General features: G+C 45.7%; 1 protein-coding gene across 2 annotated transcripts in view; it reads left to right on the top strand.

Annotated features, from left to right (window-relative positions):
• The window catches only part of PLEKHM3 (pleckstrin homology domain containing M3), a 171,158-nt gene extending 154,874 nt beyond the window's left edge, over positions 1 to 16,284 (top strand). For both annotated transcript variants that reach the window (XM_036254483.1, XM_036254484.1), the window contains one exon: positions 14,827 to 16,284. In XM_036254483.1, coding sequence (XP_036110376.1) covers positions 14,827 to 15,004 — 178 coding nt within the window. In that variant the 3' untranslated portion in view covers positions 15,005 to 16,284. The remainder of the gene's footprint in view (positions 1 to 14,826) is intronic.
• Positions 16,285 to 17,665: the final 1,381 nt, after the last annotated feature.

The following is a 17,665-nucleotide window of genomic DNA, read 5'->3' as shown; positions in this document are numbered from 1 at the left end:
AGCTCACAGAAAGAGGCCTCCCAGAGAACGTGCTGACACCCGTCTGGCCAACTTCAGAAATGTCCACCTTGTCCTGAGGAACGTGGGGACTCCGCCCAACACACCTGACCTTATGAATTGGTCTCTGTCATTTCCATTTCACTGCAGTCCATGCCAGCCTGCCCGAGGACCTCGGCGTGCCGGGGCAGGGACTCTGTTCTCGGCCTTGGCACTCGCTGCCCTGCTCCAAGCTTCCGATAGCTAACTGTACTCAAACCTCATAAAGGTCTGTTTAAAAAGACAACGAAACTGCTTTATAATGAAGTATAGAATACTTCCTCCCATAGAAGATGCTGAGATGCCATTTTTCTGAGCTGGTCTCTGTTCCCTCTGACTTGTCCATGGAAGGCTTTACCTCCAGTGGTCACTTACTTGTGTGTCTAGGAAATCATCAAACCCTGGATTTGCCAGCAACCTTACAAAGGCTCTTCCATTTTTCTGGGGAGCCAGTCATAGTTTGTCGGTCTTTGAAAGAGAGTTTCATGTTGAGGCAGGAATTTTTGGGTGGGGGCAGGGGGAGTCCAACAGAACTGCGAGGAGGAGAGCGCGGCATTGCCCGGAAGCCGGTCTTTCCCTGTGGCTTCCTATTTGCTCAGCCCTCGTTTCTGTGAGTCCTGCACAAACAGACTGAATACCTGGATTATGCCCTCATCTGGACTAGAATACACATACATTACATACCCTTTTCTCACTAATCAGCCTGACACATTCCTTTGTTGGGTAGCGGTTCCAAAGCAAACACTGTCAGCGCATCTAATTAGCAGGTTTGTGGGCTGCGCTTGGCAGTCCTGTTACATCCTGTTCAACAATAGAGACAACAGCCTTGGCTCAGTCGAGCTGAAGGGAGGGAACAGCTTCCCCTAAGCATATACACTTTTGTAATGATATTTCCTTTCTGTGGCTTTTCTTGGGAAGCAGCCACTCGGTGAGTGTTGTAACGAGGTGTGGGATCCTCACAACAGCTAGAGGAAACGTGGACCTTTGCAGAGGAGCCCTGAGTTCCTCGCTCCTCGTTCTTCCCTCCCCCTGGCACCGAAGAGGAGCACACGGAGGAACCTGCTGCACGGTCCTCCAACACCCCGGTGTTCTAGAAGCACAGACTCACAGGGACGGGAGGGCGTGCGGAGAGCATCTGGACATCTGGAGAGTAGAAGAGCCGAGCCCAGAGCGCTGGCGGATGTTGCGAGTGGCCGCGGCGGGCGGTGACTTTCCAAGACGGAATTCTACTCTTCTGAGGCTCTACGGCCGCCCGCTCTTAAGTGTGCCTGTGTCGGCGATGGTTTTCTTTGATAAAAACTCCAGCACAATGCTAGTTTTTTTGGCTTTTAAACTTTGGTCAAAGAGTAACTTGGCAAATAGCATTTCACCTTGGCCTGGTGGCTCCTATATTCACATGTCAAATGTCTCAGAATGTCTAACCCAGACAAGACTTTTGTGAAACCCTCAGGACTGACCTGACCCTTTATGCCATTAAGCCGCTTGATAAATACGGTGCATTTATAAACACAGTCTTAGCTGCTGAGGCCACCATTGTTTTTTGAAGCCAGTTGGTCACTTGAATAGATGGCTGTCATCTCCAGCTAGACACGTTTCTTACCAAGCTTGTAATTAGGTGTCTGGTTAATACTGTGTTAGTCATCTTACCTCTAAACACTCAGGACAACCTAATTTTTTGTTCATTCTTTAACTCATATTTTAACTCTAACTATGAAATTAATCAATGTTCCTTATAGAAATTTGAAAAGGACACAAGAGTATAAAGAATATTTCTCCAACATACGTATGCATACATTTTTTAATAAACGCAAGACGGTATTGAATACATCATTGTATATCCAGCTTTTGTGACACATCATATTAGATCTAGGCAAATGATCACATTTAATTTATAAACTTTTATTGATGGGCACTTTTACAGGAAAAAGTTCATTTAAATGCCTCTAAAATCATTAACATCCTTTCAATAAATAGAGGCAGGGTACTCCACAGAACGATCGCTGGCCTAGGAGTAAAGAAGTCTGCGTGTCATTCCTAACTCTGCCACTAGTTTGCTGTGTGACCTCTGACAAAGCAACCCCCTCTCTGGATCCGCATGCCAGGCATATGGCACTGATTTAGGCTCTTGTTGATAGAAGAAGTAAGAGCTTTACTTCAGCTTTATTGCTTAGCATTTTGTATTAGTCTGTTCGAAAGTTTGTCATGATGTTTTCAGTCAAGTTGACTGATTCTGCCAGAAGTGACCCATAGGGATTAAGATTTAAATTCAAATTGTGATTCAGTCCACCATTTGGAAATTATGTCAGCTTCCTGAGGAAATGGACTTTTTCTATTTTGCTCCTTTCCCCATCCTCTTCATCTAGAACACCACATGGTCAATGCTCAATACGAAATCCATGAATAAATGAAGAACTTGCTTTATTTTCGTTTTTCAAATCTGTACTTAACATGTTTTTTTTTAATAGTTTTTAAACTAATTCCGGGGAAATTGTCTACTTCAATGTAGACAGTACCAAGGTAATGTGACTTTGTTGAATGAGTGATGACATGTTAGGGACAGATGTGTTTTACTGGCCCAATGGAAACTTTAATGTAAAAAATATGAGCTTTGCTAAGCTACTCAGATAATTTAATTTTCAGAACATCTCTTAGGTCATTTTTTAGTGTGTGCTCTTTCCTTCCCTATGGGACTGTAAATAAGTAACCTGAAATACACAATAGGCAAGAGAAGGAGTATTTACCTTTCCATACAAAAATGTTGACTTTTCAGACTGAGCAGCGTGTTCTGAAATGAACTGTTTTATGCTTTAGAATTACAAAAGGTGCAATAGTATCTTGGTTTTCTTAGTATATGTTTATGCTATTTCGAGACTTTTTTTATCCAGCTAATCATGGGAGTACAAGTAGTACTATCTGTTCAAGTTGTTTCAAAATATCCTTTTTGGTTTTATTTCAGTATCTAATGTATATTATCATAATTTTATTAAACCCTTGAATGTTCTGCCCTGGCCGATGTGGCGCAGTGGTTAGAACATCAGCCTTTGCACCAGAGTGTCTTGGGTTTGATTCCCAATCAAGGGCACATACCTGGGTTGCAGGTGCAATCCCCGGCCCTGGTCAGGGTACGTGTAAAGGCAACCAATTGATGTGTCTCTCCCATATCAATGCTTCTCTCTCTCCTCTCTCTCCCCTCCCCCTCCCCATCCCACTCTCTCTAAAAATCAATGGGGAAAATATCCTCCAGTGAGGATTAACCAAAAAATTAAACAAAATCAAAAAACCCTTTAGTGTTCTGAATATTAAATCGCTCAGTGTTGCCCGGGAAGCAGCTGCATTACTGTCTATAGTAATTTATTGCTATCTGTAATAATCCCCTGTTCAGCTCCGGATGCCTTCAGAACACTTGACACAGAGATAAAGGCCCAGCCCGTAGATGTTCACACTCTGTCCGAAGGTTGCCATTTGGACTGAGTTTTTATCAGAGCACAGAACCTCTGTAGAGTCAGAGGGAGCCCAGCAATCATTCTCTCATCACTCTCACCCCCTGTAACACCCACCCCTCCCCCAACCCCACCTCCTACCCTTCCGCCTGCCCCCCATCAAGGTCAGCATCCCCACACAAAACCACAGCCATAGCTAGAGGAAGGTTCGGGCTGCTGAATCCAGTGCAGTTCTTTCCGCCTCACTCCTTTGGTCAGAACTCGAGCCTGAAATTTGAGGGACCCACAAACTAACAGAGGAGGGCAATTGACTCCACTACCCACCCTTAACACCCTTAACGAGTCGCGGATACTTCTGGTGACAGTGGATGGTTTCCAAAGATTGCACTGGAAACACTGGAAGCCACTAAGTAGAACTTATTTAACTTGAACTGAAAGATCTAGTTTGGCCTTGACAGTTAGGAAGTTGAAGGATCGTAGTGCCTTTATTTATTTAACAGGGGTGTTAACACTTTTTTGCTGGAAAGAGAATCCTTGATGGTAGCAGGAAAGAAAATTGAAATTAAAAGACATAGCCGGGCCCGACCGGTGTGGCTTAGTGGTTGACCCATGCGCCAAGAGGTCATCGGTTCGATTCGCGGTTAAGACACATGCCCAGGCTGTGGGCCAGATCCCCAGTGAGGGGGCGTGCAGGAGGCAGCCAATCAGTGTTCTCTCTCATCGATGTTTCTGTCTCCCTCTCCCTTCCTCTCTCTCTAAAATCAATAAATTTTTAAAAAATTAAAAAGACATAGCCGGAAAGCAGCATACATCAATGATTTGAAAGAAAAAAATTCAGAATTGAGAATGGAAAGAGAAGCAAAATGCCATTGGCAGTAAGGAAGACGGGCGGAAGAGAAGGGCAGGGTGGAATGATGGGGAGTGGCCTGGGGTAACCTGTGTGTTGGGGGGGGGGAGGTCATGCAATGCCTGAAAGAGGATTTAGGGACAGAAACAATGTGAATGTCAAAGCAGCAAGCAAGAAAGATGGCTTTTCCCTTCCTCTGGCTGGCCTGAGAGCACACGTAAGGTGTACTGTATAAAAGAGAGAGACCTGGTCAAAGGAATCTTCACACCTGACAGTACCTGTGGGCAGTGCTGAACCCTTCTTTCCACACCCAGCTCCACCTGAACGCGTCTTACCTCAGTTTTCTCACTGAAAGAACTAGAGAGTTTGCCCAGCCTCCACCCAGAGACGATGAAAGAGAAAAGGCTTAGTTACTGGTTAACACAGCACATTGCTAACCAGACCTCAGCGGAAGGCCCTCTGAGTGATTGTGCTGCTGCCTTTGACTTCCCTTTGCTGACACGCGACCATCAGCCCCTCCACCCTGTCCCTGTCTTATGAATAAATATAGTGGTGAAAGAAATAAAATCGTCAGTGACTTCCCAGGCATCTCACGTGTCTGTTTATTGCGTTACACAGCATAACTATTTTTATTACCGTGATTATCAGTTCCATCCAACTTTTACTAACATGCAGAGTGGAAACAGAAGTTCCAGAGAATGTTCTCACCGAACGGGAGGGCCGCTAAGCATGGACTGTTGTTCACACCGTCTTCCCTCGTTCAGGGTTAATGCGCACCAGGCGTTAAGCATCATTGCAATATTTTCTAAGATATTACATGCATGGTTCATGCAAAGTAGGATAATGTTAATTACTAAACATTTATACATTATTACACAATTGAACCATATTTCTTAATTTTATAAACATGTGAACAGTCTATTACTTTAACTCACCAAATTTGCACAATACCTTTGTTGCTATATAAAGATGAAAAAGATCTGAGATGTTAAAAAAGTCAAATATCTAAGAGGATTAGTCCTTGACTACCTGAGATGTTTATACAGGTGCATCTGCCTCTCGTTTTAAATAAACCTTATAAGTAAAACTATAATATAAAATTTTTAAATAGTTGATTGATTATATATGTTCCAAATTTTTTCATTTAACATAAAGATGGGTAGCAATAAATTTTCCTATTATATTCAATATAGAATTTGGCCTCTAAAGTTGATTACATAAAAGGAGACTGCTTTTACCAGATACAAAAGTATATTATAAAATCCACAGCATGGTGCTGGCATAGGACCGCACAGATCAATGGGGCAGGGTCTCAGAAGTGCAGAAATAGACCCACGTAATATGGGAATTCAGATAAAGGTATCACAGTAAATTAGTGAAACAACATAGGCATCGTTCCCTAAAGGAACTGGGACTAGCTGGCCTTTTGTAGAAAGAGAGTAATGCTGGGCTTTACCATGCTCCTTACAGCAACATAAATTCTAGATGGATCAATTATTTTAATGAAAAAAATTTAAACCGTAAAGTACTAAAATAAAAGATGGGTAAATATTTTTATAATCTTAAAGTAGGGAAGGTCTTTCTAAGCCTAACATAAACCCAGAAGCCATGAAAGCAAAACACTTTTAAAAACAAAAAATGTTAAATTTTTAAAATTCTATAGGTGAAGACAAAGCTAAACAATAAACTTGGAGAAATATTTTCAGCACATGTGACACAGTACTAATGTCCTGAATATAAAAAATCTTTAAAAGTCAGTAAGTAAAAGTCAATATAAAACAGGCAAGGAGCATAAACTGATTCTGAAGAAAACAATGCAAATGGCCAATAAATACACGAACCACTATATATTATTTGTAATTAATTAAAATGAAATGTACCTATTAACTTTAAGAAAACAATAGATACTAAATGTAAAACCCTATGTGAAAACATTAATAACAACTTCTTAATTTCATTTTGCAAAGTCCATATTTTTGTTTTAAATGTTTATAACAGCTCTAACATTAGCCTGCTGTCTTTGGAAATGATTGGGCTGAAAGAGTGGTTTTCAAACTTTCTCGTTCGTAAAATTCTCTGGAGGGCTTGTTAAAACACAGATTGCCAGGCCCCACCCTAGGGTTTATGATTCAGTAAGTCTGGATTGGGACCCAATATTTTACATTTCTAACAAATTCCCTGGTGATACTGGTTTGGCTGGTCCAAAGACCACACTTTGAGAGTCACTGGCTTAGAATACATTATTAGAAAATTATATAATACCATCTTGTTAAAAGAATTGTATTAGTGAGAAAAGACAAATAGGGGATTAGTCTGAAGTTATGACGAAACACTTTGTTTCTTTGAAAGCATTTCTCCTTCTAAATTTGCATCACTAACTTATTCCTAAACAGCTAATCATGCTACTCATAAAGAGATTTGGTTTATCTTCTGAACTTTTTTGCATTTTTCTAATGTACCCATGCTTGAAATTTTTCTTTCATTTTGGCTCTATTAAGTGTCTTAGTACTTTGAGGAACTGAAATGTAATATGTTAAATAGAAGTAAATCCTATTCAGTCCTAGATACCTATCACCCTTATAACTTATTATTTCTTTTAAAGAAGCTTACTTCAAAACTTGACAGTTAAATTTTTCATTTTTACATAAAAAAGGTACTGGTAAATCAATGGAATTCATATATAAGCCAAGATTATTGTTTTTAAATCTGCATAGGCTTAATAATACTCTCATATTCTCTTCCTTTGTCTTAGATGTAACAAGACATTTCTGAGCATCTCTTGGGCTCTTAGGTGTTTTGAACTACCTTAGAAATTCCTACAGAAAGCCATTGCTCTTATATTTATGGTTCTCTGTGGCTACAATTAAAATATATTCCAGATTTTTCCAGAAATTTTAAAACATTTTTAAATCCTCCTGCAGTTTCTTTACTTTTCTAATACTAAATAAGCTTTTCCTAAAGTAATCCTCAAAAGTGATGGACATTTGATTGTTGCAAATTATATGAACTGCCAGGTGAACCATAACAAAAACTTAGAAGTGTCAGAAATATCACTTTTTCCCTATCCCCAAAAAAACAATTTCATTCCGGTCAAATCCCTTATGGTTTTATACAGCCACCGAGATGATGGCTGAGTTCTGTCACCGGCCACACAGCATCAGGAAGCACTCACGGGGCATCTGCACTAAAGGGAACAGGGGGTTACTGTCCCCAGTAGGGTAGCAGAATTAACAGATGAATTAATTAACCCTTGTTTACATTCTGTTTCAAAGCCAAGATTTTAAGTAAAGCTTTTGTCAAAAGTATTAGCTGAGCTTGGTTTACAAACTAAAAGTGCAAGACCTGTGAAAGCCAAATGCTTTGTGGGGCGCAATCAGGGGAAAAGCCTCCCTTAATTAACTCTGGGGATTAAGAGGTAAATAAAAAGATCATTGCAGGACATACCAATTGTTCTTCCCAGATTTGAGTCTTAGCAGGTATTTAGGGATGTTTTGAATAACTTCAAGGGGCATGTGGCCTGGAACAGGGGACAAGGGCCGGGTTTCAAGTCAGAAGACAGGAATCAAGTCCATAGTTGATCACTCACTTACTAAGTCTGGGACCAGATAAGCCTCCAGTTATTTTATTCTTTCACATCATTTTATCTATTTACTGACTGACTTATTAAAATAGAAAAACAAACAGTACCTGGCTCAGAGAGCTAATGTGAAGGTGATTTATGTAAAAATGGGGGCCAGGGGTCCTATAGATGCTGCCTAATTAAATGTCTAATTTTGATCTTTCTGTATTCACATTTACCATGCAGAACTGTTAGAAGAGCTCGATAAACTAGCACATATATGCCTTAATCTGCCAGACATTTGGCCAAAGGAGCTGGATCTTTTCCAATCTCTTGCAATTCTAGTCAAACCATATGGATACCTTTTTAGCCCCTGCATCCCTATCCTCAGCCAAAAAGAAATAAAGAAAAAATTACAACGAACACTTCTGCATGTGAGAGGCCCAAGTGTAGTCCATTTCACTCTAACGGAGCCACGGTGGCCCTGGGGTCCAGCGCTCCCAGACCCTGCGCTCCCCTTCTCGCCGGCTTCTGCGGGGAGTGGGGGGCCTCCGGGGAGAGTGGGGAGTGGATTTCTGGCCATCCTGGCGCAAGGCCCCACTGCAGGTGGTGCTCTGGGGGAGGCTGTGGACCTCGGATTCCCCTCGGCCATCAGCACCAACCGTAATCAGTTTCGTACTGAAATGGTGTGTGAACCTCCCTTCATTTTAACCCTGCTATTCCCCCCAATAGAGTGAATCTGTTATAGCATAGCATGTGTTTAAATCCTACAAATTCATTTTACCTTAGAATATTTAGTAACACGTCTGTGTATTATTCTAAACAGCATACATACATATGTAAGTACATATAAAGCACATACGTACCCACACAGGCGTACCCCGTAGGTAATGTTGGCTGATTTCCTATTCAAGCAAATTATAAGTTGTTTGCTTATGTTCATGTATTTACTTACCCAATAACAGAAGAAGACACTGACCCAAAACATTAAAATAACCAGGCCCTAATAACTACCTCCCTTAGCTAAGAGATTTGAATAATCATCTTGGTTTCTTGGAAAAACCAGTAGTGGCTAGTGGTCCTAATGGGCGCCTTACATAGTAGCTGTCTACCTAACCACACTCCCATCCTGCGAGCGCGCACTGACTCCTGCTCCCCACCCTGTTCCCTGCGGGCTCTGCAGTGTGGAAATCAGCCAAAGCGCCACCCTGCTCTGTGGGCCTGTCCTTTCGCTTGTCAGAGATCCAGCCAAACTCCAGCCTGAATTTGAATCCTCGTGAAATATCTGAGGTCACTGCCGGAGCCAAAAATAAAAGTGCAGCAGGAGTAGGACCCAACATCAACAGAGCAGAAGCATTTCAGTGACCTCAGCTTGGGGCAGGGGCCTTTAGCAGTTTCCTGTGACCTCCCTGTGTGCAGCTAGAATCTGGAAGGGCGCAGACAAAGCCACGGGCCTGTCTCTAATTGGTCTCACATCATCAGCATTCCAGAACAGGAAACTGTCTGCAGCCCGGAATTCTTGTTTCTTTGCCATAACATTTGAGAAGCAAACCTTTCCCCCCTGCATATATCTAGGGCTGTTAGTTTGTAGCAGGTTGGTTTTCTTGGTTCTCATAGCTGTAATAAGAACATTGTGTCTGTCCCATCTCTGGGTGAGTATCAGATTTCTAGGTTATGAACTTTTCCCTCACCTGCCATCGGTCAGCCAGTAAGCTAATTTTTAGGTCATCAACTGCTCTTAACACGGATGCAGTTTCATTCCAAGGTGCCTTTACTAAGACACAGTGAGATTTGTGTTGCCCCAAAGTGGTAGAGATGTTCTCCTGCCTTATCCTGAGAAAGGAGACCAGTTTGCCAGGTCACACGTGGATAACGGATGCCGTTGTCCACAGAGCTTCCGCCAAAGCCACACTTAAGTTTCTCCTTTCTCGTCCCACATCCTGTGGTGTATCCATTGCAGACACGCACCTGGTTCACACCAGTGTGGCCGTCCTGATGGGGAAAACAAAAACACTTCCATCGAGGGTGGTGAATGACTGTGCCTCTGACCGGCTCCCACCCCTCACCCTCAAATAAAAGCCCTAGTCCCCCCCCCCCCCTTCCTTGGAGAGAGTTGGTGCTGATGAGGGTGGGAAAGGCTTAGAAAGAAATCCTTAATATTTAATTGTAACTTTATGAGATAGGGGCAGAGTCAGCTCCTTTAGCCAAATTTCTGATAGAGCCGCATGTACTAATTCATATAAACCATTCCATAACTTTTGCTTAATCAATGCAAGTAAATAAAATTTAAAGTAATGCTTTTCACCTTAAGGTTCATCTCATCCAGTCCCAGCTTGTCAGTTTGGGGTTTTCCCTGGAGTGACCAGCAGGGCTACATTCCCATTCATTCATCCACAGACTGTGGGGCAAGGAAATTGGGAAAGAGGAGGGCAAACCCCAGAGTAGCCTGTTCCCTTCCTGCACCAAATCGACCAGTTAGAAGGAGCCTTGGATACTTCTCTTATTTTTGTGGAGAGCGAGATTCTGAGATAAAGAAGTTACCCAAGATCCCAGTGACTCCAGGGCCAACCTAAGCCAAGAACTGTGGGTTCCTCACCTAGTCAGGCTCTCCCCACCGCAGTAACTGGCCTCGTTGATATTTACTGGTCTCCTCTTCACTATAGTAGCTGCTGACGCCTAACTGCTCCGGTTACATAAAAGCAAGTTATTTTACGAAGCAAATACAGAAGTTTTGGGGTTTGATTCACTAGATGGCCCAGACAGGGCCTGAAGAAGCAAAGGATACCACAGAGAAACCACCCAAAGGTTCTGGGCCAAAGAGCAAATAAATGCGACTGGGGGCCAGCCACCAAGATGGCTTTTGTGGAGGGCCGAAGAATCAGAGCGAGTTCATAGAATGTTAAAGGTCAGTATTAGGAGAATTGTGTCATGGTACTGACTTCTGAAATGATTTTCCAAATTACTTTAGAAACCACAGGATGAAACCACTAGTGAGTTTCAGCTATTTTAATCAAATGATGTATTAAAAATATATATTTGTGAAAGTTATGTGAAGAAGTATACTACACTGGACCTTACTGATTAGTACAAGTCTGGGGCGGGGGGGGGGGGGGCTCTTTTACCCTCTGGTACCTCCTCTGGGATACCTTCTCCAAACAGATTAGGTCAGTGGTTCTCAGCTGGGATGACTCCACCCAAGTCCACCCCAGGGGACATTTGGACATTTGGTAGTGTCTGGAGACATTGTTGGTTGTCACAAACGGGGAGAATGGAGGAGGGGTGGCACTGACATCCAGTGGGTAGAGGCCAAGGATGCTGCTGAACATCCCACGATGCACAGGGCAGTGTCCCACGACAAAGAACTATTCGGCCCAAAATGTCAACAGTGCTGAGGTTGAGATGCCTGGACTGAGTGAAGCAATGGATGCTTTTAGGAAAATCCCATCGAGTGGCTGTGATCCACAGCCAGTATGTCTCCCCGCAGTGGCATTCTCTGTGGCCCTGGGAAGGAAGGACGTGGGTCTTTGTTCTCTGTGCAATACAGCAACAAGCGACAGCAAGGGAACAGCTGAAGGCTGGGACTGGATGACTCAGAGCGAAGGTGCTGGCTGCCTTTGATTTATCACTCAGGAACACCGAAGGGACATTTCTCTTTCATTATCTGTGGCAATTTTCTGCACAGATGATTACACTGGTAGATTTGCCTTATATAAAAGACACGTTCCTGAAAAGTTGCATTTGTTAAATCATATTTTAAATATAGTCAGGACATTCAGTAAATACTAAGGAGCCAGTGGCTTCTTAAAGTGAAAGATCCTTTTTAATAAAGTCCTGTTCTCAAAGAGGAGCACACCTGTGTATTGCATTTTTAATATAAATACTTTATTTTTCCTGTCTATTACATTTTTATTACAGAGCTCCATAAAATTGATGTAAGCAAACAGCGTCTCTTCTTTCTTTTCCTGCCCTTATTCTTCTCCTTTAAAGAAAAAAATCAGGGGGAAAATTAACAATAGAGTCTCTGAATTTTGGAAGGTCATTGATCAGTCTCTCCATTATACAGTTCAAACGATGCCTGCTGGGTTACAAATTGTTAGAAAATAGGACTTGGTTCTATTTTGAAATCATTAATTTTTTATCTCACTTTTGCAGTTACTGACCTTTGGCTAGAGAGAGCAGGTGTGCTCGGTCCCTCCATCACCAGTGGGTGTTTGCTGCCCACAAACGTTCGATAAGACAACCTGGCGGGGTGGGGGCGGGGAACTGGTATCAGCAGAGATAAGGGAGTGGCACTGAAGGAACCCAGCAGTTTCCTCCTTATCAATCACTGCCCCAGGGCAACACCCCTCTGTGTATAAATCGCTGACTAACTCAGCAGGGCAAAGGGGGCAGGAAGGAGGAAATTTATTTGATAAAGCTACCATTAGTGTCACTTCACTGATAGGAGGTCACTCAGAGGTATGACCTAACCCGGACAAAGCCACTGCCACTGGGGAGGAGCTGGCCCAGACAAGGGAGGCTCTAGGCAGACCTGGGCCTGACCTTCATCTCCACTGGGAAGAGGGAGGGGCTGGGGGCAGAGATGCTGTCCTGTTAGCATAGCACCAGTGGCCGAGTCACCAGAGGTGGTGTCCGCTGCGTTCCTTAGAGCCCTTGCCATGTGAACGGCTGTCCTCGCACTCCCCACTCTAGTCTTGCAGAGCAGTGAGTGGGAAGGAGGTGCCTTTTACAAAGGAGAAAGCCAGAGCACCAAGGGAGCAAATCACTCGCTCGGGTCCCTCGAAGAACGATCTCTGATTGTACACAAGTATTCTGACTCAGAGCCCTGCCTCTCCCTGCCCACGGCACACGGCTCTCAGACGGGCGGGCTGAGCTGCCAGCAGTCCTGGGTCCCAGTCACAACGCTCTTCAACTCCGGTCCCCAGGAGCTAATCACTGTCGGCTCAGAATCTTAGTTATCTTCTCTGGGAAATCAGGGAGTTGATCAGGATGTCCTCAGGTCACCATGGCTGTGACACAGATGCAGTCAGGTTGAAATGAAGACTCGCAGGAGGGCAGCTGCTTACAGGAAGGGAGAGTCTTTGCTGGGTTAAGCACTTACTTTGTGCCAGGAACTGTGCTGAATGCTTTCTTCCTTATCTCCTTAGAGCCTCCCAACACCTCCTTAAGGTACTGATCCTGGGAACTGTGCCTATCAGATAGGGACACTGAGTGAAGCTTGAGAGGGGAAATAACTAGCTCAAGGTCGTTGTCCTAGTCCGCTCAGGCTGTGTACACAATACCACTGAGTGGGTGGCTTCCCAAGGTATTGTTCCTCTCAGCTGAAGCTGGGAGTCCCAGGCCAGGGCTGGCCTGGCGGAGCTGTCTTTAGGGTTGTCCATGGCCACCTTACGTGTTGAGGTCCTCCTGCACCTCCCCACCGAGCTCCTGTCCCCTTCCTGTGAGGACACTAGTCCTATCCGATCAGGGCCCACCCTTATGACTTGTTCGACCATAATTATTCCTAAAGGCCCTATCTCCGAGTGCAGTGACACGGAGGGTTAGGGCTTCCATGTAGGAATGGGGGTGCGGCGGCACATTCAGTCCATAGCAGCCAGAAAGTGCCCTAACGGTGGGTTTGGAGTCGGCCTTCTCTCTCATCACCTCCTCTCCTAACCTCGTGCGGCTGGGGCAGGGAGCCGAGCTGGGCCGAGACCATTGGGAGCCACGGGGCCTATTTCTGTCGCTCACCCTAACCCTGTCCAGCCTCCCTCTGCAAGTCACTTTTCTCTCCTGGGTGCCAACGTGGCTAGCAAGACCCTCCTCTGACAAAACTTTCTGAATCCTGATTGGTGCCAGGGGTTAGGGACTGGAGCTCCAAAGACCCTGCTGAGCCCAGGAACAAAGCTCAGGACACTCTGGGAACAGAAGCGTTCGGCTGAGCCGTGAGGACCCTTTGTAGTCGCAGCAGGCTTTGTACCTGGTCCAGTGCTGGCCCCTCCCTGGTGCTGCGGAACAGAATCACGCGGGCCCAGCTCCCTGGGCTCCAGGGGCAAGGTAATGGTGGCTTGTCGCTCATGTGTGGAAGGATGAGAAATTAATCCACGTTGGCAAGCCACCCACTGAAGCAGCTATAGTTGTGCTTGTCAGTTACTCATTATTAAAGACTCTGCAGTAAAAACAAGCCGTTCAGACTCCTGTACAGGTTTCCACCACCAAGCCAAACAACACACTAGTCATCCACCTGGAATGTCTCCTCTTACAGATGATAGTATCTGTGTGCTGTTTGAGAAAGCCAGGTTTTCTCCCTCGCACTCATGCTTTACTGTTCCCGCTTGTTTTACCACTGTAGAATTAAGGGGGGGGGGGGTCCTAATTTCAAAAAACCTCAGAACAGCAGCAGACCCCAGGATAGCACTCAATAATGAAAATGTGTCCTTTTACCTCCCCACGCTGTCAAATAAAGGCGGGAGTTGGTGGGGAACCACTTAGCTCATGTTAACTGGAGTGGACAGCGGTGTTTTCATGGCTGGAACTGGGGTTGTCACCAGGGTCGGAGCGTTTTCAGTTGCGGAGGCCCTTCACCCTTGTTCTCTGTCACTTTGCCCGAGTTACTAACACCCTCTCTCCAGGGACAGGAAACTAACACAGCTCTCGGGCTCTGTCCATCGTCTCCAGGGTCACAGAGTTGCTAGCTGACTGCTGGCTCCATTCCACCAGTGAGCCAAAGCCTCTTCCCCAGCTAGTCCTCATCACACACACACACACACATTTTTTTTCAAGTGCAACTCGACCTTGAACATTTGGAGAACGGAAGCGCTCATTTCTATGAGTCATTTCTCTTCCCTGTCGCAGGGCTATCCGGAATCAAGTGTTGTGTCCCAAGCGGCAGAGGCCACAGGACGTCAGGCATCTGTCTAGCTCATGTCTACCTTGCTCATCATATCCCTGGTTGGCTTTTACAGGTGTGAATGCTGTGGCGCTGTTTTCCATTCCGAGTGCAAAGAAAAGTCTGTCCCCTGCCCGAGGTGTGTCCGCCGGGAGCTGCAGAAGAAACAGAAGTCTTTCTGGCGGAGGCTGAACGTGGACGAGAGCCTGGAGGAGGCTTGCAACATGTTTGAGCTGTCCTACCAGAACACCTGACTGGGCAGGAGCCCAAGGCCCAGCACTGACCTCTCAGTGATCCACAGCCCCAGCGGCTTCCTAGCAGGCCAGTTAGATCCCTCGGGAAGGAGAGTATGTCTCATCTTCAGCTAGATATAGGTATATATTTATATGTACTCACACATACCTGTACGTATGTTCTGTATAAGTCAGTGTCTGAAAGGTCCATGGAGCCTCTGTAGCTCAAAAAACTACCAGTCGCCGAATTACACTTAGCCATGAATTTCAGCTGCTTGCTCCCAAGCAAAACGTGGTTTACATACAATGCTTCATGCTTCAGAAATTTGTCTTTTCTTTTTTGGCTCTCGGGGGCCATTTTATTACACAGGACACAGGAGGAAGCATTTCCAATGAACGACAGCCTTTGGGTTAGGTCGGGGTTCTTTATTTTTAGCCTTCATAGTCAATGAGGTAACTGAGGCAAGCACCCACCACCATCTGTTTCTAAGAAAATCTTCAAAACACAGGAATAACGGGTGGGTCCTTCCAGGACCCAGAGTCCCTGGCTCTCACCCCGGTTTCCTCCTCAGAGGCGGGGATCCCCTAAGCTGAGCTGAGTGGCCTGGAAATCAGGAGTGCAGCTCCCCTGACAGAAAGCATGCACCCCTCATGTATCAGGAGAACGAGTTCTGGTCCATGTCAGGAAAGTCTTTTTCTTGAAAAAGAAGGAACTCTGCTACCAGTGACTGCATGGTGTCGATGGGCTGCTGGTTCGAACCCCACCTCCACCTGGTTGTGAATGCGGCTCTCCTGGGAGTTTCTGGGGGCTCCATGGGTGACGTTTCTGATCTGTGAATGGAGCTGGCCTGAGGGCATTTCCGGGGGTGGTTGTTTGTTCAGCTCATCGGCTGCAGACTGGACGGCTGCAGACTGGTCCAGGTGGAGCAGGCTCCCAGCAGCCGGTCTTCGGTTCCTTCGCAGGACGGCGCCCACCACGCACTTCCTACCTCTCCGAGTAAACGCTTGATTTCTCCTCGGTCCTCGTTGCGCTTTCATTCTGACGTTTGTCAACCTCTTCTACTTTCATATTTTTTGAATCTTTAAAACAAACATTTAGAGTAACCGGGAACTTCAAAATACCAATGAGAGGCTATTAAGAAAATACCTAACTTACCAGTGTAATTAATGAATGAAATCTAATATTGTTTAAATAAATAGATACACTTGCCACCTTAAGGTAAAACAAAACGCTAAAATGAAATCACAGGAAGGAGAACTAGAACAAATTGCTCGGCCGGGCCATGCTCCCCGCTGCTTGCCTTCCAGGACCCCGGGCACAGGGATGGTGGAGGGGCTCCCCACCCCCACTTCCACCCTCTCTTCCCAGAACAGAAAGTGAGCTCTGGGTGAAACATGCACTTAGCCACGGTGCTGTCCTCCCCACGACGCCCCCTCCAGGTCCCACCTCGCGATGCTTCTGTCCATTGACAGACACGATGTTTCAGCCGGACTTTTGTGCAGACGGTCGGGTGTGAGCATTTGGCCTCTGACCCGTGCCAGTTCCTTTGGCCCGAGACCACACATTTCACTTACTAGCTCAGCACCACGCACGCATTTCTTTTCTGATTATACAGCAGCTGTATCGAAGGCATGAAGACTTGTGAAGAGGCTGGGCCCGTTCACCAGACGCCTCATGGTGCCTTTCACGCCTGGACAAACAGGTTGACTCTCCCCCGCTGCAGTCAGAGAGAACGTTGCACGCAGAAGAAAAAGGGTGGAAAATCTCAAACAAGCGCTTGGCAAACAGGCAAACAAATTCGATCATCTCCTCTTCCCTCCTCCCCTTTGTGAAATACAGTATTTATATTTTTTAGCCTCAAAGAAGATAGCAGAACAGGATCTTTCACAAGAGAATTATGGACCTGCTTATTATAAAACAGATGTGCTCCCATGGCAAAGTGCCTTTTCCCTCACCCCACTCCCTGTCACTGTAGCTTACTTCTGCCTTCGCTGTAATTAATGTATCTGTGATCCCAGCTGTCAGCGAGGCTGTCCCCAGCACACTGCGTGTGCAGACCCGGTGCAGGGCCGTCTCCTCCCCTTGGTGTGTTTGCTCTGTGGACAGAATTTCCTGTCCCACCTCCCAGGCACCCAGGGTCAGACCTGCCTTGAGTCAGGGTGAAATTCTGGGTGCCTGTTCTGAAGGCCTTTGTTGTCACCAGGCCCGCTCCGAGGGCCCTGCTAAATGTCTGCAGCCCTGTGAACTTCTGAGGAGAGCTTTCCACTCACATCATTTTCTGCTTATTTTCAAAAGGGAAAAAAATAGATGTGCTATCACCTCGGTACTCAGAACTGGCACTGCATCCCAGCGGCTTCTGTTTTCTCTCCTTTCTCCACATTTCTGACCGCCGGGTCAGTGCCAGCCGCAGGCCCTCGCGACGCTTGCAGCCGCCGCCACCAAACTCGGATAGGACAGGCGGCGATAGGACAGGCGGCGTGGCTGAGCGGCTGAGGCTGCCGTGAACAGGCAGAATTGCTGTTTCCAGCCCAGAATGCCTTAGAGCACAGGAATGCCCTTCCCGGTTTCAACTTGAGCAGATTCCTTGGTGTGCGGTTAGGTCATCGTTCCAGTGCTTAGGAACTGTCGAAACAAAAGCCTTTCTGCGGATTACCACCTCCCTGAGACCAGCCGGTACCTGC

Source organism: Molossus molossus, unplaced genomic scaffold (assembly GCF_014108415.1).
Source record: "Molossus molossus isolate mMolMol1 unplaced genomic scaffold, mMolMol1.p scaffold_m16_p_11, whole genome shotgun sequence".
NCBI classification, from domain to species: Eukaryota; Metazoa; Chordata; class Mammalia; order Chiroptera; family Molossidae; genus Molossus; species Molossus molossus.
The sequence above is the reverse complement of the archived record's forward strand: the minus strand, read 5'-3'. Positions and strand labels throughout refer to the sequence as shown.